The 24,845-nt window shown below is 49.5% G+C and overlaps 1 protein-coding gene across 1 annotated transcript in view; it reads left to right on the top strand.

The window, feature by feature from the left end:
* ITGB5 (integrin subunit beta 5) overlaps positions 1–17,933 on the top strand; it is a 64,333-nt gene extending 46,400 nt beyond the window's left edge. The window contains exons 11-15 of the mRNA XM_075511720.1: positions 10,675–10,897; positions 11,606–11,709; positions 15,317–15,433; positions 16,593–16,759; positions 17,344–17,933. Of these exons, the coding sequence (XP_075367835.1) occupies positions 10,675–10,897; positions 11,606–11,709; positions 15,317–15,433; positions 16,593–16,759; positions 17,344–17,439 (707 nt within the window). The 3' untranslated portion in view covers positions 17,440–17,933. The remainder of the gene's footprint in view (positions 1–10,674; positions 10,898–11,605; positions 11,710–15,316; positions 15,434–16,592; positions 16,760–17,343) is intronic.
* The last annotated feature ends 6,912 nt before the right edge of the window (positions 17,934–24,845 follow it).

The raw sequence follows: 24,845 nt of genomic DNA, 5'->3' as shown, positions 1-24,845 counted from the left end.
TAGCAGTGTTTGAATTTTCCTTGCAAGCAAGGGGTTCCTGAGCATCAGCCACTATTATTTTGGAAGCCTGTGGCGAGGCAGGGAAATGGGGGCACTCGCACCTTGTCAGTGTGTTACTGCTGACCGCTGATACCCATCACCGCGTGTTAGTGAACTGATTATTTTCTGTACCAGAGAATCCAGGGAGGATTTTTATTTAAAACACACCCTCTACCAGTGGAGGCTTTCGGGGTCATGTGGATGGGCTTTGGCTCAGGCACAAGCTTCCTCCTCTTGGCAGCCCTGAGTCGAGAGAGATGGACACCCCGTAAACCACCGCCTTCGAAGGGACTGGTCCTTACACTGTCTTGCTAGTGTCTGTGCAGCCAGCCTCTCACTCCCGACAGCTCCTTCGCTCTTTGCAGGTCTCTCTGCCTTAAGCTACCAAATTCAGCAGCGTGTCCCATGTGGTTCTGGGTGTGCTCACCTCCAGGAGCTGTGGCTCATAGCCCCAGTGCAGAGAGGGGCTGAGAGCCCGGTGGGAGGTGTTTGCATCCCAAATTTCATCTTCATGAAGTCTCCATTTCCCTGGCATGCAAATCCTCGGTGGCCTTTTGGAGGAGCATGGGGGTGCCTCAGTGCATGTGTTTCCTCAAATCTCCAGTCCTGGGAGGCTCCTGAAACCTCCCTGCCACTTCCCCCCAGGGCATCATTTCCACCCTTCCCCAGTCTTTCTCTTCTGCTTCCTCTCCAAATTTATTTTTTCCCCTTTAACTTGGTTTCTGTTCTCTTTCCAATTTAATCCTGAGACATGTGCTGCTCTCCTCCGAGAGCGTGTGCCTCCCCGTCCTGCTCCGTGCCCGTTCAAAAGGCTGAAGATCCCAAGGGGTTCAAATGGCCACTGGGCTGGGGCAAACGGCACGGGGTGACCTTCACCCGCCGGCCGTGACCTGCGAAAGCATGGCCAGTGCTTATAGCTGCAGCGTGTAAAAATGCCTGGCTCCCCCCTCTGATTGCTCTGCTAACCACTGCCCGTGTCGCGTGGTGCGGCCGCTGTGCTTCAGGTCAGAGGTGGCTGCGTTTCAGTGCGAGTAGATGGTTCTTAGCTAGAATGCTCTGTGCTTGATGTATATGCCCCTCTGGATTTCTTTCACAATAAATAAATGCAGTATTACGTATTACACCACCAGGCATTACCGTTACATCATTACGTGTTAAATATTGTTGATTATTTGGGAGTCAGACTCAATGATCCTTATGGGTCCCTTCCAACTTGAGATGTTTTATTATCTTTGCATGGATTTCTCACAGGAACACAAATGATATTTCCATTCATGTTTCTGCTCAGTGCTGTGTTTATTCTTCATCTTCCTTTGCGTTTCTGGCAGCAGGTATACCCTGCCTGCCCTGCCTTGCTCACGCCAAGGGTTGGTGTTGGTTGTTCACACCGAAACAGCAATTGAGTTGGACTTTTTTTTCCCCAGCAGATCGAGTACTGCTTTGCCAGAGTTTCCATTCCTGGCACGAAAGGGCAAGGCTGTCTTTTCTTACCCCTCCTTTCCCCCTGCCCGGGCCCTCATAGCTGTCAAAGTCTTGCAGCTCTCCCCAGATCTGGCAGCAGCTCCTTGGAGGACCAAACCTCACAGAGCGCTGCTGTTCCTGCTTCTTTTCACTGGGGTTTCTCCTTGTCCTTGAGCGGACCTTTTGCAAGCATTAATGCATGCTAATGAGGCATTAAATGCCAGGGCAGAATTAAAGAATAAAGAAGTGACGTCTTCGACATCTTTATGGGAGCCAGAGCTATGTCTGTGGGTCTCTGCTCTTAAAGTGGCACAGCGTGTGGGTCGCAACCGGAGGTGTCATCTGATGGTGTATGCATGTACCCAAACCCCCCTGTCCTGCTGCAGCCGCCGCCTCCCATGGCCAGAAACCTCCTATCTCAGAAAGTAGAAAGCTCCAAAATAAAAACAAGATGAACTTTGAAAACACAGTGCATCGCCTACTCCCTCCCCAAAGAGAGAAGATGGTCTTAGAACAAACTCGCTTAAATGCTCTGCCGTTATGGCCGGCGTCCCACTGAGTTTGGCGTTTGCATTTGGTCCTTCTGATGATAATAATTAACAGAAATAAACTTTTGGAAATGAATGCTGTATTTGGGGTTTAGAGGCAGATGAAAGCCTCAAACCAGCAGGTGAGTGAAATTCAGGGTCTCTGCATTTCTTCTTGGCATGCACTGACAACCTGTGAATTTTGCTTGGTTTGGTTTAAAAAAATGAATTTAAACAATTGACCTGAGAGGGAAGCGCAGCACAGGCTGCGGGTTTGTTGTTTCTCTTTTTTTTGGTCTTATTTTGAATGAAATTCTGACTTCTTTCAGCTTCTTTGGGAAGGGAGAAATCTGTTCCAAAACCATGGACCTTTGGTGAACTTGCACCAGATTATGTGTTTGCATCCAAACACAGAACTGGGCAAGGCTCCCACGGCACTGGATTTTGCAGAGAAAGAATCTCTCTCGGCTCCAGAGCCCACTCCTCTTGATGAGGTCCAGCTGAAAGGACATTCAGCCCATTTGGGCTTTGGCAGGGTGGGAACTAGCCTGCTCTTCATTTGAAGGATGGATCTGAACCATAGAATTTGGCCCTGGAGTCCAGGCATTTGGGATTGTTCGGCTTTATTTTGGAGCCAAGTTTTATTTTAAGAACAAATCTGGAGGGGTTTGGCTGGTAGGAGCTGGTAGGAGCCTGCTTGGGCACCAGACCAGGGAGACGAATCTTACCCTTCCCGGAGGCACCACGTGTCGGTGGAAGCGTTGCAGCACTATAGCTTTTCTCAAGCCCTTTATCTGCATTTCATCTAACTGTGTGCTCACCGTATGTCCCCTCATGTTTCTAAATCTTCCTTCACAGTGACAAAAGCTGAAGGCTAAATGTAGAGTTGTATAAGCAGACCTGGGCAAGGAGATGGGCCAAGAAGTAAGTGGGGGAGAAGCTCCTGGTTCTGGACCCATGGGTGTTGGTGGTATCTGGGCAGGGTTGGGAGAGCCAGTGGAAAATGGGTCTTTGCCAAGCAGTTTCCTTTGTCAGGCTTTTTGGGGTGAAAGGAAACAAGTGGGGGGAGCTGCAGTGAGGGGGTTTTGCGCACTGGAAGAGCAGATCTCGTCTTTCAGGGCTTTGCAGATGACGTTCCTTAATGTGCCTGCAGGGCTGGAGAGTTGGCTGGAGCAGGGAGCACCATGGGGGGAGAGGCATTGGTGTGTCCCATGGGAGACCAAATAAACACCTGCATTGGAGGGGATGGAGGTGGGTGGAAAAGGACAGTGGCACAGAGCCCTTTTTGAGTTAGAGGACTGGAGGGAAACACAGGAGGGGAAAAACCAGGATTACACACACACATACATACCTTCCTATCTGGCTTAAGGAATAATAAGAATTATTAGCAGTTTCTGCAGTGCCTTCCATGTCAGGTGCTTAAGGGGTGACGAAGCCAAGGATGAGCATGTGCCCAGTTTGGTGGGATGGTATTTGGACCCGTGGCTCGAAGGGAACCGGTGCACCCATCCCGATTGCCCCCGTTCGGGATGAAGCACTGCATCTCTGGGAGGGTCTGGCAGCAGCCCTCGCCCTGTATCGCTCCCTGCATCAGTAGCAGAGTAGGCAGCAGGACCTAAAATCTCCAATTCCCAGCTCTGGGTCTCCATCCAAAAGGCCACGTGTGGCTGGCTCAGCTGAGGCACTAGTGTAAGCAAAAGTCGAGAGATTTGTGGAGTGCTGAGCTTACTTTAAAAAAGAAAAAAGGAAGGCTTTATTTTAAGAAATGCAGATCTTTAGATCTCCTTCAGGAAATGACTCCTCACTGCCCATTTTGGCTTTCTGGTGGATCATCAGCCATATCTTGTGATTGTGTTTCAGCTCCACTTCTGTAGCGGAGAGAAGGAAAATGAGGAAAGGCTGGCCAGGGCTGTTGCAGGAAATCCGCCTGCCCCAGATCGCTTTCAACTGCCTTCATGAGACAGCAGTTTCCAAAGCCCTGTTTTCCCTGCCCAGTTCTCATTTAACCCAGAAGTTCCCAAGTGAGTGAGAAACTGGAGGGCTGAGGGGGTGTTTTGTAATGGCAGTGCTGCAATGGATGGGATGCTGGCAGTAATGTGGAGCTGGTGATGGGGCTTGTGGTACCCAAGGCTGAATTAGCAGCTCAAGCATGTATTTATTCCTCCACGTTAGGTTTCATTAGTCTGTATCTCTGATGCTATGTTTTGATGATTGGTGAGCTCAACCAGCGCTAGGATTGAAATAAAGGCTTATTTAAAGCCTTGTCGATTCTTTGCCAAACCCATATGCTTCAAGACATAAATATCCATTGAAATCAAGGCAATGGGAAGATGGGCAGATCCACGGTGTCTGGTGTAAATAACATACGGAAAAGCACTATTTATTTATTACCAGCCTCTTAGCGTTTGTTTTGTTGTTTCAGTATTGCAGGGTGGATAAATAAGTGTGGGTGAGCTCTCATCTGCTGTGAATGGAGACAGTCGGTGGATGTGTTTCAGTTTACACAGGAACCTTGGACCCTTGACATTTGTCCGTCTTTGTTTATAGAATAACCTTCTTTTCACAAGGAGATTGCTATGCTCTGAAGGCTCCAGGAGTTGGGGATGCTCCTGCCAGCCTGCCACCATTTTTTTCCCTGCCAGACTGGTGTGACCCAGGGAATGGATCCTAAGCCCATCCCCACTATTTAAAATTTCCCAAGCTCTCCCTGACTTCCTGCCGGTGCCGACCATCTGGCAGCAGGACGGCACTGCGAACCTGAGCTGTGCCGCGGGCAGGCTGCCTCGCCTTGCCGGGCCTCTTGACGTGCAGCTCTGGCAGCTTTGAGTCATAGAAAGAGATTAGTGGGGAAGTCGATGATTTATTTGCCTAAGCAGGCACTGTGTCTTACCATAGCCCTTTCCCAAATGGAAAGGTCTACATTTTCCAAATGTTCAAAGCCTCTTCCGCTGCCCTTCCTCCTCCCACTCAACATGTGCTGTTCCCAGAGCCTCTCCTGCAGACGTCGGACGCTTTTGCTGGAAGATTGGCTGGTCTGGTACAAAACCGATGCTCAGGCAGTGCCCCGTGTCAATAGGGTTTGAGTGCTGCTTCTTTCATAAGCAGATGGTTTTGGTGCCTGCACCCCTAGGGAGCACAGACAACACATGGCTTCTGCGTTGGGGCTCTCCGGCTGATGGGCACAGCGGCCAGGGTTCATTAAAGGGGTGGCACTGGGGAATCTGGAAATTGCTTGCCATAACTTATTTCTCTTAATTGGTTTTCCTGTGGGTTTTTGGTGGTTTTTTTTCAAACCAGTTGTTCAAGTAACCAAAAATGACAAAAGCACAGCATTTTGAAGGTCTTGACCCAAAGCCTGGATGTGAGCATGGAGGCACAAAAATAAGTGGCTTGATTTAGCGGGAACAAACTGCAGTATGACCTTTCCCCTCCCGCGCGCTCAGAAACCAAGAAACTGGCTTAAAAATCATGAGGACTTTTTTTTCTTGTATGGTAGACACATCAATTTAGTTTGCTAGCAGGTGGGAAAAAAAGGAGTGTTGCAGGGGCTTGTTCTCAAACCCTTTCTCCCCTTCCATAAAAGCTGGGATCATTTTCGATTTCTCTTGAAAGCAAGCTGGTATTTTTGCATAATTTTTTGGTCTCCAAAAGTAGGGGGCTTTAGGAAAACCACTTTCTATCAAAAGACCAAGCGACAGAGCTTTTAGTGCGCTGAGTTTCAGACCTCTTGGTGCAGCAGCGGTGAGTGCAATTCCTACAAGGCAAACTCAGTTATTGCAGAGGGCAGACGGGCTGTCCCGCCGAGCACTTGGCCACTGCGGGGTCCCGCTTTGCAGCCTGCTGTCAGGAAGCCCGGGATGAATTCAGGCTCAGAGGCTGGAAGTTTCTGCCAGAAGCTGCTATCATGATTCCTGCTTGCCGGCAATGACCCCACTCGGGGACCGGAGCTGCGGCACGCAGCGCTGGTGTCGGGCTGCCAAGCCAGGTTTGCGCAGTGCCGGGGTGAGGGCAGAGGGGATTTGGTCTGCGGCTGTCATCCCGGTGGGCAGCTGAGGGGAGAGGCAGAGGCGGCTGGGGTGAAATGAGGACGGCTGGATGTCCTGCCAAAATCCGCCTGAGCGACAGCGAGACGTGCAGCCCAGCTGGGGCATGGCAGTGGGATGGGGATGTATTTTGGGGCAGGGAGAGAGACAGAGGGACCAGCTGGGCTGCCGGTCTCGGTCTACCTCAGTGGCCTTCTTGGGAAGAGGGTGCCTCCAAGCAGCGGTGCGCCCCATGGCTCCCGCCCCACCGGAGCCCAGACTAGTCCAAACCTAGTCTGGGGACTGCTCTCCCCCGCCAGAAGCATTGCTTTCCTCTGCTACACCCTCCCAGCGTGTTTCTGCAGCCTCCCTGGCATGTGTTTCATGTTAGCCCCCCCCAACAATCAAGACCTGGCTGGAAAGTATGTTATCAAATTCAGAGGGAGCATTTCATTTCCCAATTAGATCTGGATCTATTAAACATCTAAGCTTGTCTCATTTCAAGGATGAGAACAGAAGAAAACATCTTGTATTATGTTTGGAGAACATAATTAAGGTCTTTTGGCTTCACAAACCAGCTTTAATAGAGAACATGCAAACTCAAAGGGTACAAGGGGGTTAAAATCCAGAGTAATGTCTTGCACCATGAGACTTCTGCTGGTGCAGAGGTGCCTTGAAACACACCCTCTTCGAGGACACATTTTTGTCCTGGAAATGAAACTGGGAGGTGAAACTAGGTTCATCATCGGCGTAGTGGTGGAAGGCTTCCTGCAGGCATGATCTTACACGGCAGAGACTGCTTAACCACATCAGCTTTGCGTGTGATGTAGGATAGCTGAGACTGGAAACGTGCAGCACATTTTGCTGTGAAATACGAGTACCAGCTAGCACTCTGCATGCTGCAAACCTCAGCTCTGGGTCACCTTCACCAAAAGACTCGCTGTGACCAGCATGCCATGTTGCCTTGGGGCTCCTCTCAGGTTTTGTCCTGAGCAAGAGGATGGAGTGGATTCCCATCTCCGGTGCTCCAGGTGGATGTTGAGAAGTGGGATGACTCTCGTCATGCCTGTATAAGAAATAAATGTATCCCACTCACTACATTTCTCCAGTCTTCAGGCTGTGTGGGAGATGAAGGGAGAGCCCCAGCAGTGGAGCTCATGGTGCTTGCAGGAGTGGCCACTCTTTCAAGCTGATGCAGGCAGTGAAGATTGTAACGTCTCCACTGTTAAAGGTCAACATAGAAATTCCCACTCTTGGCACATTCCCCATGATGAGTTTTCGCCACTGACTTCTTACATGTGGAGCCAGTGTGGCCAAAGCAGAAAACACATTTCAACATGTTTTTAAATTTTAAGCTCACACCCCCACACTTAGTCACACTCATATATACGGGCTTTTTCTTCATCCCCTTCAATAAACGAAGCCGTTTGCTTTAAGATGCTGTTGCTTAAGTTTTCCAATCGCAGTGGTTTAATAGGATGCATTATTTGGAAATGGCTGTTTCCCTTCCCCAGGACAGTCGTTCCAGGCTCCATCCCCAGCCTGCCAGGGGCTGAAAGGGACATGCAGGCTTTCTAGCCTCCTGTACTGGCCTGGCACTGATGGCTTTAAAAACTGAACAATTTAATAAGCAATAACACTTCTAGAGATGGATTTCCAATGGATTTGCATCTTTTGCTGGGCTCTGTGGTGTCCAAGGAGGACCGAGCTAAGGCTGATGATGCAGGGGTTCTGTCCCTCTGCCCAAGAGCAGGGGGGTGGCTTCCACCCAGGTCAGGACCGTGGGGTGGTGTGAATGCAGTTGGCTTGCTTCTCTTGGCCCTCACAGCTCAAATTCAAGCGTGAGCTCGTTTACTAAATGCCATATACACAAAGCCCCAAAGCCAGCTGCTTTGGATTCCTTGGAATAGTGCCCGTTTAAGAAAACTGTGATTTATAGCTAATTTGGACACATGCATTGCCATGGAGGCATCAAACTTGCTGCGTGCAAGAGCCTGAACGCCTGAATTAATTGTGAATAAAGCCAGCTACCCCATTCAGTTCGCTTGCGAAGTGGAGGGCACAGAGGGTTCCCACTCTGCAGCTGTGCCCCAAGCAGCAGCGGTGGTGGATGTAGCTGTGTCCAGGGGCTCAAAACTGGAGCTTTGTAGGGAAGGGGCAAACCAAACCTGCCTGTACGGATGTGGCTGGGGAAAGGGCAAGGCTGTCGTCGTGAAGGCAAACAGAGCGAGGGATTTTTAATCTCCATCAGATGTAAGCCGGGAAGGAGGTCACCTCTAAAGATCTTGTAAACATAACCTCCTCTGTCTAGTAATGTTTGAGTTTGCAGGCTGGATCCAAAGCAAATGGGGGGGAGTGCAAAAGAGGCCGTAGGAGGGCAGTTTGTGATGTGCTGGGACATATGAGATGCCTTGTAAAACAGAAGGTGTTCCCATGACTTTTGGCAAGGGATATAGCTTGACAATCCACAGCCTCTCTGGTAATCTTGGAGCAATGGGAGAGGCAGGGAGATCAGCAGTTTTGTGCTGATGAAAGGAGCGTGTATATAATTTATCTTGTCTGAGGCACTTGAGGCTGTTTCCAGTGGGAAAGCTGGGCTGTAATTAGGTTTCTGACGAGCCTCGTACACAAACCCTTCAGCTCTATAAACTATGCCTTCAAAGGCATCCCTTCTCCTAGGGATCGACCAAGGAGGAATTCAAGTGGTATTATTTCCAGTGAGCTGACGGATGCTTTTCTTTCAAACCAGATGCTCGGCAGCCAGCCACTCCACTTACTGTCACTGAAAACCTTTAAACCTGTTGACTTTCTCAGCCCATCGCTAAACCCCGTAGTTGCAAGGGGATGCTTTGGTCGAGGAAAACCCTTCCTGGATCAGTTTCTTCATCCATCTCTGCTGTGAGCTGCCCTGAGCTACTCCCTGGGGGAGGTTCAGCTGGTCCCAGCAACCTTCATGGTACTGGCTGGGATATAGAGGTCTTGCTTGGCCACAGGAGATGCCGCTTGTTGATTTAACTTTTTTTTAAGGACTTTTAAGGTTTTTGGGAGTACTTCTTAAGTAAAGCTGTTAGGAAAGCAGGGTAGGAAAGACCTTATGAAATGGTCAACCTCCTAGGCTTTTTGCCACTAAAGCTGGGTTCAAAACCAGCAAGGAAGCACTGCTCCATTCCCATTGTCATTTCTCTCAGTGTAGACAGACAAAGAAGAGATTAATTCATACAGAACACCAGCCAGCCCAGTAAACGTCGAAGCCATCACAGGAGCCCCCTCTTTTACACCATTTTGAGGGCCCAGCAGTAATGCTGATCTCCAGAGCTCAGGGTCCACAGTGGGCGGGGAAGCGCAGAGGAGGAGAAAACTTCTTGCTGAGTGGTGTGGCCTGGAGAAGATTAGTCTGGAAGCCCATGACTTGGGCCCCCCATTTACTGGCACAGTGGCTCTGCTAGCAAAATCCGATGCCGTAGCAAGACCTAGCAGAAAACTGCCCGCAGTCTGGCTGTGCTGCCTCCTGTCTGGCTCATGCGGTGAGCAGCCAGATGGCATCGACTCTGCCACATCCTCTGGTGCCCTAAAGTATTTGTCTGCCCAGTGCCGTGCCTCTGAGACAGACACATCTGGTTTGAGAAGCAGTATTTCGAAAGCTGCTGCCAGAGACCCTTTGTCAGCCCGAATATTTTTGCTACTCCAGTAGCAGTAGAAATCACAGTATTAAACTGCACATAACCCTCCTAGCTTAGCTGGAGTCTTCAGGTGGGCACATGAATGAAGCCAAGTGATGCTTAGGAAGCGTTGGGGACTGAGTGACAGAGATGCTGCTCGCCTTGGAGATGGGAGGTGTAGTGCTCTGCAAAGCCCAGTTACACAGTGCTGGGCACCAGGAGGCAGAGGTGGGGAATATTCACTCTGTGGGTAAGAAAGGCTCATGACAGCATGCTGCTGAAATGTGCTCTCAGGTGTCAACCTTTGCTTGGTGGTGTCAAGCACTGAATGGGGGCGAACCAGGAGGGTGCAGAAGGGCACCCTGAAAAGAGAGGGATACTTGGGAACCCTCATCCGGAGAGAGTAAAATAAGAGAGTAACAAGTTTGACACCTGGCCGGAGCGTGCAGTCTCTACCAGCTTATCGTGTTTGGGCTCTGCAATAGTAGGTGGTTGTTCCTCATGTGGACCCCCTCATTTTGCTGCCCTCCACCCAGAGAAGGATGACAGTGCTATGCTGAGCGGGGCTCCCAGGGCGACTTGGGTGGAAGTCACCTCCCCCAGCTGCAGGCTGTGTCTGCTCGAAGGGAGCTGCCCGGTTCTCCCCATGGTCACCATCACTGCTGGTACCTCCCAAGGGCAGTTTGTGCCCCTGTCCTGGCCACGGAAGGGAGAGGTGCCCATTTGTCTTGCGCTACTATAGAGGGAAGCTGGAGGAGCTGCGAGTAGGTATTTTTTGCTGCCAAATGTAGATAATACTTTGATATCTAGGTGTTTCCCATCGCCATCTGTTTGATGCTCTGCCAAGTAAGGTCTCTCTGGCAGCTTTTCCTGCTGGGCTGCTGGTCCCTCCCGCGCAGGGGCAGCTGTGGCACCCAGCGCTGGCCCGGGATGCTGCTGACGTCTCCTCCCTGCTCTCGCCTTCAGGCCACGGAGAGTGTCACTGTGGGGAGTGCAAGTGCCACGCCGGTTACATCGGGGACAACTGCAACTGCTCCACTGAGTCGGATGGCTGTGTTTCCAGTGACGGGCAGATGTGCAGTGGCAGGGGCACCTGCGTCTGTGGGAAGTGTCAGTGCACCGAGCCGGGGGCTTTTGGAGAGACGTGTGAGAAGTGTCCCACCTGCCCAGGCGTCTGTAGCACTAAAAGGTACTCATGGGGAAGGTCAGGAGGGACTTCTCACTGGTCGGATGGGCAGCTCTTTGGTTCCTGGGAGACTTTTCAGCTAAGGAATTACTCCTGCTTCGTTAAACAGGGTTGATTAGCCCTAGGCACACCTGCTGTTGCTCAGAGCCCACACTAAGCAACCTGAGAGTATCCTAGGCAGAGAAGCAACAAGCGTCACTGCCCAAGTCCTCATGGAGGTTCACGTTCCCATTCATTTCCAGTGCTGTCCCGCTCTGCAGGAGAGGGTGGCAACCCCAGTTTTGCTGCACTCTGAGCTGCAAACACCCAGGCTGAGAGAGCTACAAGCTGCAGAGGAGGGGAGGATGGGGAAGCCTGCCTGCCTCCCAGTGACGGGGGTGTCCTGGACATCAGCCTCAGACCAGTGCAGAGCAGCAATGCTGTCTGCCTTGATCTCAGGCAGGATGGATTTTGCAGTAGCTGACACGCAGGTCCTGACATCCAAAGGGCAAACAGACCCCAAACCTACCAGCTGTTTTGCACCTTCATTGAGTCCACTCCTAGAATAAATCCATCCTTGAGATGGAGATGCTTGGCCCTGAAGTTGCTCTTTCCTTGTGGTGCAGGTGTGCAGCCTCCAAACCGACACCCAGAGAGTCCCTTTCCGAGGGGTGAATCTCTGTGCAGTTTCTGATGGGTGCTTAATCTTCCCCTCCGTGTGTCCTTCTGCAGGGACTGCATTGAATGCAAGCTGTTTAACTCAGGAAGACTGGCTGATAACCAAACCTGCCAAAAGCACTGCAAGGACGAGATCATCACCACTGTGGATGTTCTCGGTAAGTAGCAGCAGCAGGACTGCAGACGGTGGGAGCCAACAACTGTGGCATTGAACTCCTCTTAACCAGACGAAGACATATCTGTAAAGAAAGCCTCAGGGAACACCTGGTGTTTAGAAATGTATGTGTGTATGTAGTATGTATACGTGTATATGTGGTATGTGTGACCCTCTCTCCGGGCTGTAATCTATATTGAAGTAAAAAACCCTTTGATTTTAAATAACATCTTACCACATCTAACCACTACTGCCAGTGCAAGGAGCAAAGAGGGTGGGATGAGATCAGATGAGACAAAAGATTAGATGAGCCGTGAGAGAGTGCAAAAGGACAAATTATCACCCAAAAAAGGCATTCTCTCATCTTCTGAGAATTCATCTTGGAAGAAGTGAGCTTATAAGAGAAAGCAAAGCTGTTTTGGAGACGATGAGTTCTGCTTTGGTGGAACTGACTGCTAAGAGTCCCCCGGCAAGCTCCTCTCCTGCCCTTTGTGTCCTCTTCTAGGGGTCACCCCACACGTGCATCCCTCAGCAGATGACTTTCTCACCGTTCCTTTCAAGGTCCATTCTGGGAGTCCCTGTTTGCTATTTAGGGATCCAAACTTGTGACAGCTTTAATCGCAATCCTGACCCTGGCCTTAGCAATACCCCTTGCAGGGAGGAGTGGAGATCAAGCAGGGATCAGCTTGGAGATCAGCAGGGATCAAGTGGACAGCATTACTGTCCACGTCTGACATTTCCTCCTCTTCCCATAGTTTATAGAGGTAGGAGTGCTCTGCCTTGCTCACCCTGTCTCTCCCTTCCTCCTGAGCTTCCTGCAGCCAATGTTTTTCCCATTGACTCCTCTTACATCCAGTGTCTAGCTTTTAAATTACGACCAGTGGGGTTTCCTACGTTTCCCTCTGGGACACTTGCTCTCATTCTCTCTCCATCCTCCCTGCAGTTTACTGGGGAGTGCACCTACACCAGCACACTGTGAGGGGTTACGAGGCACTTCCGAACCACACAAATGCCTGGCTGGCCTGCGTTTCTTAGGAGCCAGCAAATACTGGGGATTAAAGCTGAACTCTCCTGCCTGGGTGTTGTGCCGTGCCAAAGCCAGCTTTTGTGCTGACTGCACCATGGGAGGTGAGGCTGGGCTGTGGTTTGCCAACCCCCTGCATGGCTTTCAGAGAAAACCACAGCCAAATTTCTGGTTTAAGACATTTTGGGGAATTACGCTTATTCTTCTGTTGAACTACTACAGTCAGATTGCGGGTGGTGCTGAGCTCTTGGGAGTTCAGGGCACTCTGTGGCTTGGAGATCTGGGCTGCTAGAGAAAGAGGTAAAGCAAAATATTCCTAGAGAAAGTGCTTGGGAACTACGGACTTCTTCACAGGCAGACTCAGCCAAATCCTGGTCTTCAAGCACTTTTGTGTTAAGTAGCATACATTAAAAGTCCCTGCTGAGAGGCTGAACGCTGATATTTGTCACAGAAGACATAGGTCTGTATTGTCTTGGCAGTGGAGGATGGGACCTTCTTAAATATCGAGTTGCAATGATCACACCCTGGAAGATCCCAGGTGCCTTTTGGCTCTGGGTATGAAGCAGCCAGTGCTTCAAAGCTTTGTAGAGCAGAGGCATCTATCGTTGGACTCACGAGCCAGAAGGATGCCTTTTGGGAGGCTTATATGACTTGCATTGGACTCTGCAGGATCTCCTTTGCTTCTGCAATATTACGTTTCCATTCCTGATGGTTCCAGAGAGGAGCTTTCAACACAAGAGGAGCATGACAGGTCCAGCGCTGAGCTGAACCTGCCAACAGCACACATCAGTGGACCTGAAAGCTCGATGGGGCCATCACACCTCCCTCTGGGGACGTGTGGTCTCTGAAACCTAGTGAAGACCAACAGAGATCATTACTATCGAGACTTTAATCACTGTGTCTTTTAGCAGAATAATGATGCAAGGATGGGATTGAAAGTAGCTGGGCCTGAAGGAACTAAGATTTGCTGCTCAGCTAAGATTTGCTGCTCAACTCAGAAGGGCATTAATCAAGAAACATTGAAGTTTTATCTATATTAATCTAATTACTACTTTGCTTTGTAACAATCAGCACTTCTCCAGCCCTGCCTTTGATACCACCGTGTAGGTAGAGCAGGTTTTCCTGTCCCAAGGTAGGAACAGCTGAGGTTTGTCCACACCAGCAGCCTCATCAGGACTCACCAGAGGGGCAGTTGCATCTGGGCTCAGAGCTGTTGAAATGGAGGGTATTAATCTTTCAACTGAAAGCAGGTCAAAGGCATTGAAAGGAAAGACAAACAGACAGGAGAGAGATAAGGGGCTGGAATAGCAGTGGTCATTAATGCGATCATTTTTCACTGACAGACAGGCACAGACGAGTGAGGAGGAGAGCCGTGGGAAGCATTTTCCAGGTGCCTAAGCCAAGGTCACATCTTTGCCAGCCAAGAGCACCGGGTGCCCAAATCCCTTCCTCTCCCTTGAAACTCTCAGCCCATGCAGGCCTGCAGAGATGTGCTCCTGCAGAGCTAGCTGGCATGGCCGGAGATGTGGCCCCATGTCCCTCCAGGCACTGCCCCTGCAGCAGGGACACCCCACAATCTGTGGCCATGCAAGGCGGTGGCTCTGCTGAACTCACCCCTGAAGCTAGAGCTGTAAACCTCAGATGATGGCTTTGCTGACACTTTGTAATGGCTTTTGTGAAGCAGCCTTCCTCAGGAAGCATCTCGTAGTGACCAGAGCAGCGACAGGCTCTGCCTGGTGCTACGGTATGTTAAACAGGCAAACAAACAGCACCTGTATGGCCATGGGAATCAAGCAGTCTCATTTCTTGCAACTACCCCGTCTCCGCATCCTCCCCTCCAACCAGCTCTCCTCCCTTCCCCCTCGCTCCCTCCTCCCCTCCCCATTTTCCTCTTCTATCTCACTCTTTAAAAACAAACTTCTCAACCGTTTCCGGAGCTGGAGCCGTTCAGCACAGCTGGAACGTGAGCCAGCCGTGGGCTGCTGCTGCTGCTGGCCCCGTCCGTGTCCTCGCAGGCTGAGTCTGTGCCTCTCGCTTTCTGTTCAGCTTCCACTCTTCAAAAAATTTAGCAAATTAAGAAGAAAACAACATTTATTGCCAAAGCAGACTTGTGCGAAGGAAGAGCGTGTGTATGTGTGAGGTTGCGTCTGTTTGCCATGCAATGTTTGCTGAGTGCCACATTTTCTCAAGCAGTAAGTCTGGATGCTGCTCAGTTGCAATTTGGACAAATCATGATCAAACTGTGCTGCTTTCCAGGCTCGGTCCCCATTCCTCCGCTCCCTGGCACCTGTGGGAAGCCCTGCTCTGCTTGCAGAGGAGAATTGTGCTAATTCCTAATATTAAACCTGCCAACTAAGTCAACCAAGTGCCATATTGCAGCTTTAGACGTATGCTGTTAGAAAGGGGCACTAGGTCAAAATCAGGGGAACCCACACCATCAGAAGTTGTTAGGAGGGGAATTAGCTCAATAAGAAGAGGATGTTGGAAGCATTTGTGTAAGAAATTAGGATACAAGAGTGCTGCAGTCTTTAGGAATTTTTTATACAAAAAATAAAATAAAACTCTGCGACTCTGCATCTCATTCCAGAAACGGATGACCCGAACGCGGTCCTCTGCGCCTACCCGGTGAACAACTGCGTCATGAAGTTCACCTACTCGGAGCTTGCCAGTGGGAAATCCAACCTCACCGTCCTCAAAGAGCCAGGTTGGCCCTCCCTTGGGTTTCCTTTTAATAGCACAGGCTGCCTTGCGAGAGGTGACAGGCTGCAGGGGAGCAGAAAGGCTGGTTTCACTGGCTGCACAAAGGCACGTGCAAGCAGATGAACCAGGATGATTTAAAAACCTGGGGTGTTTTACAGTGCTGAAATCCAGCTCCAAATGCTCCCAACTCAAAAAAGTGAGAGTGAAACATGCACCTGAGCCGCCAGCATTGCTAGCAAGTGGCTGAAGGGCTTCCTGCCAGCTCAGGATGCTGAGATTAAACCCAGTCTATTTACATTGCAAAATGCATGCCATGCACTGATTTGGTGATACAGCCACTGTGAGCAAAAAAAAAATCAGAAGGGGACACCTGGTGCTGCTGCTGGCTAAGTCAGGATGTTAGGAAAACCCCACACAACCTATGGATTTCTGCATTTCCAAGGAGCTAGCTCTGGTCCAGGCAGCGTAAGGGCTGCATGTCCCTGCGCCCCTCCCCAGGCTGCCACAGACAGCTGTGCTTCCCAGCATTATTTTAATCACGTGCAATGCAGTTTCTCAAAGAAAACTCCACGTGGTGTTGCAGGACAAGCTGGCGAGCACGCAGCAGTAGCTTCTCACGATCTGCTCTGGTCCTCCGAGGCACAGGCCAGTATGGGAAAGACTGAGATACCGCACATTTTATTTTATTTGTGCTGCGGCTTGCGCTTAGTTGAAAGACCAGTTGATTAGCTGACAGGTAATGTACTTACTTAGAGTGCCTAGTGATCACCTGTCTCCATGTGGGCCAGAAGCTGAGCTGGCTTTTGCCAGAGGCACCTTAACCTTCTGTGTCCCACATGGGTCACCTGGCATTAAAACCAGTGTCACTGTTGGATGGTGTCACTGCAGCACTGCTCTTCCCCCAAAGCACTACATGACATCCCAGCTCTGGTGACGTCTGTGAGTGCTGTGCCTTTGACCTGCCTCTAGCCAGGAATTTATTTAATAAAAAAAAAATCCCTTTGGTTTCAGAGAGGACTGTTGCTTTTTTTAATTTAGTCACTGCTGCTAGCGCTGCCCTGAGGTCACTTGCTCAGTGGCTGCGGTCCAGGCGTTACGTCCCAGTATCCTGATCTGGGATACACTCGCACCAGAGCTAATTACCTTCTCTTCTTTGTTACCAGCATGCAGCTCAGCCCCCAGTGCCGTGACGATCGTGCTGGCAGTGATCGGCAGCGTGGTGCTGATCGGCATCATCCTGCTGGGGCTCTGGAAGTTGCTCGTCACGATTCACGACAGACGGGAGTTTGACCGATTCCAGAGCGAACGCTCCCGGGCCCGATATGAAATGGTGAGCCCAGGGTGGGGATGCTGCTGGTGTATGAAGGGGCTATCGGGATGCACCAGCAGCAAACGGCTCTGCAGTGATGGAGAAGGGTGGCAGGCGCAAGGGATGGGGGTGCCCGTGCCCTGGGGTGCCATGCAGCAGGGCTTTAGGGTCCAGCCCGTCGCACTGCCTTTCCCCTTGGCAAGTTACAAATACTCTGCAAAATTATACCCAGCCTTTGGTTTCATCATGTATTTCCCAGCAGTGCTGGAGGGCTGAAGGAGGTAGGGGAGCAGGACCAAGCTCCAACTGTGGCGGCAGCCAGATTGGTCAGGTCTGCAAGGCAGCCCTTCTGGGAGGCTTTAGGTGGGGTTGCCCAGCATTTGAGGGCATCACCTGTGCCTGCAGACAGGAGGGAAGGTGGGGCTGATGGACAAACTATGGACAAACACCACTGCTTTGGGATCTGAATGCACATTTCAGTCAAAGCCAAATGCAGTGGTATGTCCAAATTAATTGGCACAGTAAAGGGGAATTATACACATTTTCACCTTGATATGGACTTTGTTCCTCACCTTTGTTCTTTTTGTCCACTCATTTCTCCAAAGGCATCCAATCCTCTCTACCGAAAGCCTATTTCCACGCATAACGTAGAGTTCACGTTCAACAAGCTCAACAAGTCTTACAACGGTACAGTTGACTGATGGGGTCTCGGCACCTGGGACTGCTGTGGACAATTGCTTGACTGTATGTGCTGCTTCCCCACTTGAAGATGGGATCCTCTTCAGGGGTGAGAATCCCTTACAACAGGACTGGTCGATGACCAAAGCCTGTTATTTGCACAGTAAGGAGAAAAGTCTGGTTCATTCTGGAGGCACGGACACAAAGGCAGGCTCCCCACCTGTGCTGATGGACTCCGAGCCGTGTGCGACTCCATACCCCAGCTTTCTGGATATATTAAACCTGCCAACTAAGTCAACCAAGTGCCATATTGCAGCTTTAGACATATCCCGTTAGAAAGGGTGACTAGGTCAAAAATCAGGGGAACCCACGCCATTGCAAGTTGTTAGGGGGGGAATTAGCTTAAAAAGAAGAGGGTGTTGGAAGCATTTGTGTAAGAAATTAGGATACAAGAATTCTGCAGTCTTTAGGATTTTTTTTATATAAAAAACAAAATAAAACTATTGTGCATATATGATGCTGTGAGTAGAGTTCATTGTTTCCTTGCCAAGCCCCCCACCAAAACTGGGGATTGCTCCTGTAAGCAACAGTGGTGCTGCGTGATTGATTTATTAATAGATCCTTATCGGTCAAAGCATGCCTATAAAAATAGGAGCTGGAGCCGCAGTGACTGCCGCAGAAGGTATGTTGATTTAATACCCAGGGTGGGGAGTGCCACAAGGAGCTCTCACTCTGTGCCAGTGGTGTTAAACAGACGGGAAACTGGTGGGAGCCCGAGGGAAATGGGAGTTTAGGCTGAGGAAACGAAATTAAATGCCCATTCCTTGGGGTGTGCAAGTAGGCATCCGGCCTGGGTGCCTGCAGGAGGGCAGCTGGGAGCACACAGCACCTCATCCAGACCTCTGACTTTTCACCAGAGGACTAGAGCTGCAGGGTCCAGCAGAGCCCGGCTGGAAAAGCAGGGGAGCCCTGAGCTTTTGGCTGGAAAGGGAGCTGGATAAAACCCAGTGTTGTTGCTTCACAACATACATTTTGCTTTGGTTTTGTTTTTGTTTTTTTTTTCCCCCAAAACTGTTCCCCCAGCCCCATCTGTTTTCTTCTGGAGCTGGGGTTTGGGTTACCCTGGCTCACAGCTGCAGCTTTAAACCCACACAGACGGCAGCGGGGCTGCAGCCACCGGCAGGAGAGAGAAACCGGAGCAATTGCTACTGCCTGCTTTTTTTTTTTCTTTTTCTTTTTTTTTCTTGTCTCTTCGCCCTGAACAGATCATGCAATAGTCAGCTGCAGGAAGCTTGCCAGGGAAAAGCAAAAACAAATAGTGTTCATTGTTTTGACTTGCTCTTCTCATTGGAAAAGGGCCATGGGCCCATCCTTCCGGGTTTTTTTTTTTTAATTTGTTTTTGCCTCTATAAACAGAAGCTCTTATTTGCTCAGTATAAACAGCTCTCCTTCGAGAAGTTTATGGTCCCCCCTCCTCCTACCAGCAGTACTGAAGAAACGCAGCAGACCACACCAAAAATAGCTCGGAACAGGGATTTTTAGGAGTGCAGCAAGTGGCACACTGGCAGCATCAATGCTGGTCAGGTGGGGTAAAAAGCTCCAAATCCCAAATAAATGAAATCCGTGCCCTGTCTTCCCGCTTGATTCCACTAACTCTGCCCTAGCAGGGGACGAGGGTGCATACAGCCTGAAAACAAGTGCGCAGGCTGGGGCTGCGCTGCCTCCTCCCCGCAGCACCACGAGCGATGGGATCGGCCTGGGTGCCGCAGAGGGGCAGCTCTTCAGTGCTCCACAGTTCCTACACAATATGGAAGCCCAGGCTAAAGTTTGCAGGCTGAGATGTTGCGTACTGAATACCTGAGACTAACGCTGCTGCCTGGGCAGGAGCATCTGTGGGGCAAATTCGGTTTTCGTGACCATCCCGCTGCCTAGCGCCACGCTAGCAAGAGAGCTTTCATCACTAGCACAGAAGAAAAATAGAAAACAGTCAAAACGTAATCATCACAAGTAGAGCAAGTTTTAGCTTGGTTCATGTGACTGCCTCACGCAAGCCGTACTGCCCCAGGCACAGAAAGGGGGAGCAGGAAGGAAAGTGGAGGGAAAGGAAGGGCAGGAACATTTTAAACCTGCTTTGCCACCCAAAGCAGCAAACACTGTGAATACAGCTCAGCTGCAGTTAATTTGCAAGGGACCAAGCAGTTTAAAAGCAAAACAAACCCCTTTGCTTTCTTCCTTGGCACTCCAAAAGGAAAGGCACAGGCAGTGCCCTTTCCCTTGCAGATTACCGTTATGCTTTGGCATTTCCCAGCACGCTGGGTCAGTGCTGAGAGACCCGACAATCAAGGAGCCACGGGGAGCTGAAGTTTGACTCATTGGTAAGGGGTGGTTTGGGTAGGGAGAGTGCAGAGGAGGAGAGAAAGGGCCTGAGGACAGGGCTGCAAGTGCCCTCCTTCCCCTGCAAGGGGAGGCTCAGCTGTACAGCGAACTGGTCTGCAGAGTAGCCAGGGGGTAACGTGGGGAGCGAGTAGGTGAGGGAAGGGTGCCACAGGCCAGGCGCCCAAGAAAGTGTAGCAAAAAGAAGGAAATAGGGTCGGTTGCTGTCAGCAAAGAGCATCCTGCTGCCTGTGGCGCGGGGCCAGGCAGCACAAAGCACCGCCGTGGGTGCCTGTCCCACGGGGACAGCAGCTGCCATGCCTGGGTGCAGGAAGGCTTCAGCCTCTAGGTCAGGCTTTCTTCATGTCGCTTCTACTATCAGAAGGTACCACAGAAACTTTATATAAATAAATAAAAGAAAGAATTTCTTTTTTCTAATTTTTATAGGCTCTGCCCCCCCAAATTTAGCTTCTCCACAAGGTTGCATCTAAAATAAAGGAAGGAAGCGATGCGAAGAGCAAGAAGGTTTTGCTTTACTGTGTAAGCAGATCTGCCTTTACCCTTGCAACATTAGTGCCAAGCGCAGTCATGGAAATGGTGTATTTGAGTCAGCAGCAGTTTATTTGTGTCTGTAAATACAGGCAGCCTGACCACAGCTAGCATTCCTGAATGAAAACTACAGCAGAAGGCATCAACGGGTCACATGTGATGGAAAAATGTCAGCGCTTGTCTGGCCAAGCTGGAATCCGGATGCCATTGCAACATCAGCCTCTCCTGCTCCCCCGGCCACAGCTGGAGGTTGCTGCTGCGCAGCCCCTGGGGCTGGGGCTCACCAGCGCGTTTTTCCCTGTGCTGCTGGTGTTTCTGGGGGAGAGCGCATCACATCACACCTCGGGAAAAGCCAAGGCCAATGGCAGCATTATTTGCTTTGTTAATTGTGGAGATGCACTGTAACCCTTTGCTGTAACGCAAGCCGGAGTGAGGCATGCCCGCTTTGCATCCTCTGCCCTGTACAGTGGAGCGAGAAGGTGCTCAACAGCTGAAGGCTAAGCCCAAGCTCTGGAAGATGAATGCCTCTCACTCTTCAACCTGTTTAGCCTTGCATTTCTCCAGCCACATGGAAAGCGAAGGAGCTAGTGTCTTGAGGAGAGGGTCACTAAGATTCCTGGAAAGAAATACCAAGGCGAGATAACTGACTACATCTGCAGCCCAGCAGCACCTCCTGACCCTCATATTCCAGCATCATCTCTTATCTGAACACACTTTGAACTGGAATTGACCGTTGTTCCTCTACCTCCTCTTCACTGCCAGCCTGCAAAAAGCAAAACAATACAATACAATACAATAGAGACACGGGGTTTGATTTCATCCTATCCCTTTGTCCATGCCCACTAGTTAGTACTGGTATCCACTGGATGCAGCCCAACAGAAACTCCTCCATTAAACTGCCACAACCCACAAGGGTTACCCAGCCGGCGGGTGGGCAAAGGTTGCAACCGTGAGTTCACAGGACTCCATCATGCACAAGGACAGGGAAGATTAATTTCCTAAATTATTTTATTGCATTTTACTACAGGTCATCACAATCAAGGCAAGTAGGCTTATGATTAGTATATCTACTGGGCAATCTACTCGTATATGATTAGTATATCAAGGCAAGTACAGTTACAATTAGCAAGACAAGTATATCTATACTACAAATTACTACCAGAAAGCAAATATATATTTCCACAGCAGCAGCAATCAATATTATCAACAAGTCTATATTTCAATATTACAAGTTACTACAGAATTACCACTAGTAAAGCAGCAAACATACTTATCAGTAATTACTTATATGTGTGCCTATATATATATATAAATGTTACCGGTACCAAGTGCTCATCAAACCCCTCCCAGAAGTGAGGCCTATTGGGCAAAGTCTCACTTGGTCGATGATCCACATCACGGAGCCCGGAGTCAGCCCGGCATCCCTGGCACTCTGCCAAGGAAATGTGGGGAACGGGGGTCCGTGCACGGGCACTTCTCCGAGAAAGAGGCTCCATTTTGGGTTAAAAGTACGTCCTTTTTATATCACAGAGACATAAAGGGCCGTAGGACACCACCACCCGGAGCAGCCAATAGATGCTGCTAATTTCTATTTTTCACCTGGCACAGCCAATAAATGATGATGTCTTCTATTCTCTCGGACCAATTTTTGTATTTCCAGGCTGGTTTTCTGTTCTGTCAGTTAGAACAGCCAATGGCAGTTGCCAACGCTTACTTTCTCAGGATGTTTTCCCCCTTTTCCAGACTTTTTTTTCACCATTCCAGACGGTAAGTTGCTGTTACAGTTCCTTGTTTTTGCACTTTGCATCGATAGTATCTCGGGCTGTCTGTGGTTTCTCGGTATCCAGCTGCACTTCAAAGATGCCAGCTGTGCTCCTCAAGGATGCTTCTGGTTCCCAGGCAGGCAGGCATTGTCTCTGTCAGTATTTGAGCAGAGGACATCTTCTCTTCAGTTCCCCCTTATAACCAGGTCACCTTTATGGCTGCTCCCATCACTCCACCCCTCGGCCTACGACCAGTGGTCACTAGGAGTGAGACTACACCCCGCCTGGTGCGTCTCTCTTGCCTCCTAATGCGTGAGGTGGAGGAGACCCATGTCCATGTCAGGCCCAATATTATTGCAGCTCCTGAGAGGGTTTGTTGGTTGAGGCACGCGTATACAGTACCGGTTTGGACAAAAGTGATACAGACAGTGCTTTGATATGAGATACATTACAGAAAAGCTCGAATCCTACAGCTAGGACGAGAGCTGATGGCATTGAGAAGCGCCATGCCCATGCTCCGGGGTCTGGCAGCCAAGACGATGGCCGTGACTGTCCAGCTGGGCAGGGGCTGCTCTTGGGCTATTTGGTGGATGTGCTGCGGAACAACATTCACTTCATATTCGATTTGTTTGACTTTGTTAGCATAGAAGCAACAGGTAGTACTCATGAACACACAAATACCCCTTTGAAAACCTAAAAAATAATCCAAGGCCCAGCGATTTTGGGTAGCTGTGATGGATGCCTGAGCGGTACCTTGGTTCAGGCATCACCAACAAGCAGCCCTGACTGAAATCAGCCCTGCCGTGCAAACCACGAGACCTGTGCTAGGCCACCTCTTCTCAGGGACCAAGGAGTCTAGGCCACGTCTTCTCAGGACTAACAGCACCAGCCCGAGCTGGGACTAGGCAAAGCTAAAACTGCTGGAGCTGCGCACCTGCCATACACCGAGGCGGGGGCCGACCACCAGCCCCTCACCTTGCGCTGAGGCTACCCGTAGCCCCCTGCGCCCACCGAGCTCTCCTGCACGGCAGCGGCTGCACCGAGGTGATCTCCCCGGGCAGGGGTGCCTCTCGAGGTTACTCCTCGAGGCTGAGACACCCCTTACCCGGCATTCGATGCCTATAACAAGGTAAGCGACATTTTACATTAAGCCTACATTAAGCCTAAAAGTATATTGTATGCTAGCAACATTTATATATCCGGCTATAGCTTAATTATTAGAAGTATAGTAAGTAGTAGAGTGTTTTACTGCTGTCTAAATCATCGTTTAAATCATCGTTTAAATCATTGTCAGAGCATTGTTAAATCACTGTTTAATTAACATTCCATTATTGCTTAATCACCATTTGATTTTCATTCAATCATCGATTAACTACCATTTGATCATCGCTTAATCATCGCTTAATCATTAATAAAACCCTCTTAGTTAATCCCACAACAGTAACTTCTCTTCATAATTCACCTGTGACAGTAGCCAATTGTGAGAGCGAGTTAATCTCCATCTGTAGGGTCTTTAAAGTATCCATAGTAGCATTTTGGGTGATCGGAAATACTGTGTGTAGCGGATAAAGTGTAGCGGAAATACTAACAACAGCTCGTTCTAATTCAGCGACACTCAAGTTTGGAAACAGCACATGTACAAACTTGGGAAACTTAGATGGTTTTGTTACTGCGGGCTTAGACACTCTGCCCTGATTACATACAGGGTAGTGGTTGTGTTGGAAGTTAAACGTCAAACCTTGAGACCGAAATGCTTCAGGAGCGAGACGTGCTATGGTACAAGTGCCTGTCCGCTGTGGTGGTGGACTCTTAGAGGCATCAGTGCCACAAAGCCAGAACATCCAGCTGTTAAAATGTCAGCCACCAGCTTCTCCCAGAGTCATTGCCATGTTTGCAGAATGAACACCATAGATTAGAAAAACAATTCAATTTCGTTGAGCACATTAATTGGTGTGTCCAAAAGGGGTTATGATCTATACAGCCAGATATGTTGTTTTGGACACATGTGTCCCAGTTATCATTAGTACTAAGACAACCATTACTCTGTAGACAACAGCATGTAGAATTAGGACTGGTGAGATTATAGTATCTTTCACAATTCGTGTTATTAATGTTCCATGTAAGATGCCAGAGTCCATTAAATACCCCTTTGTTTGTAATTGCCGCTTCATTATTTCAGGTCCATGAGGTTTCCAGATGAGAATCAATACAAGCTTGTGTTCTGTCACATTGACATTGAAACCATGCTTGGGTGTGATTGTAATACAAAGTGTAATTACAATTGCTTGTCTTCCCCACCCAAATTGAATTTATATCCTGGGGCATCATAATGCACCATGGGGCCTTATCATATGAATGTGCTTTGAAAGACTGATGTTGATAATTTGGTGTAATGGGGATTAGGTGTACCAAATCAGGTTGATAACAAGATGCTTCAGGGACAGGTTCTGCTATCCACCAAAATTAGGCATCTAATGATCAAGGGTCATGTAAGCAATACCAACAATCCAATTTGTTGCCTGCTTGAGAAATTGTATTCATAAATTGAACAATGTGATTGCCATTCCATCCTTGAGATAAGGGAACAAGCAATAGTGTAATTACTAGATATGAACCAATCTTTGTGCATATAATATAACAATTATAAGAAAGAAAAGTGCTCATGACGTTGTTTCATTTCATGCCACCTTGCCAAATCAGTACGATGAATAAGGTAGGACCAAAATCCAGGGAGAACAATCTGA

The sequence above is a fragment of the Mycteria americana genome, chromosome 9 (assembly GCF_035582795.1).
Source record: "Mycteria americana isolate JAX WOST 10 ecotype Jacksonville Zoo and Gardens chromosome 9, USCA_MyAme_1.0, whole genome shotgun sequence".
Classification (NCBI taxonomy): Eukaryota; Metazoa; Chordata; class Aves; order Ciconiiformes; family Ciconiidae; genus Mycteria; species Mycteria americana.
Note: the sequence above shows the minus strand (reverse complement) of the source record. Positions and strands in the feature narration are given on the sequence as shown.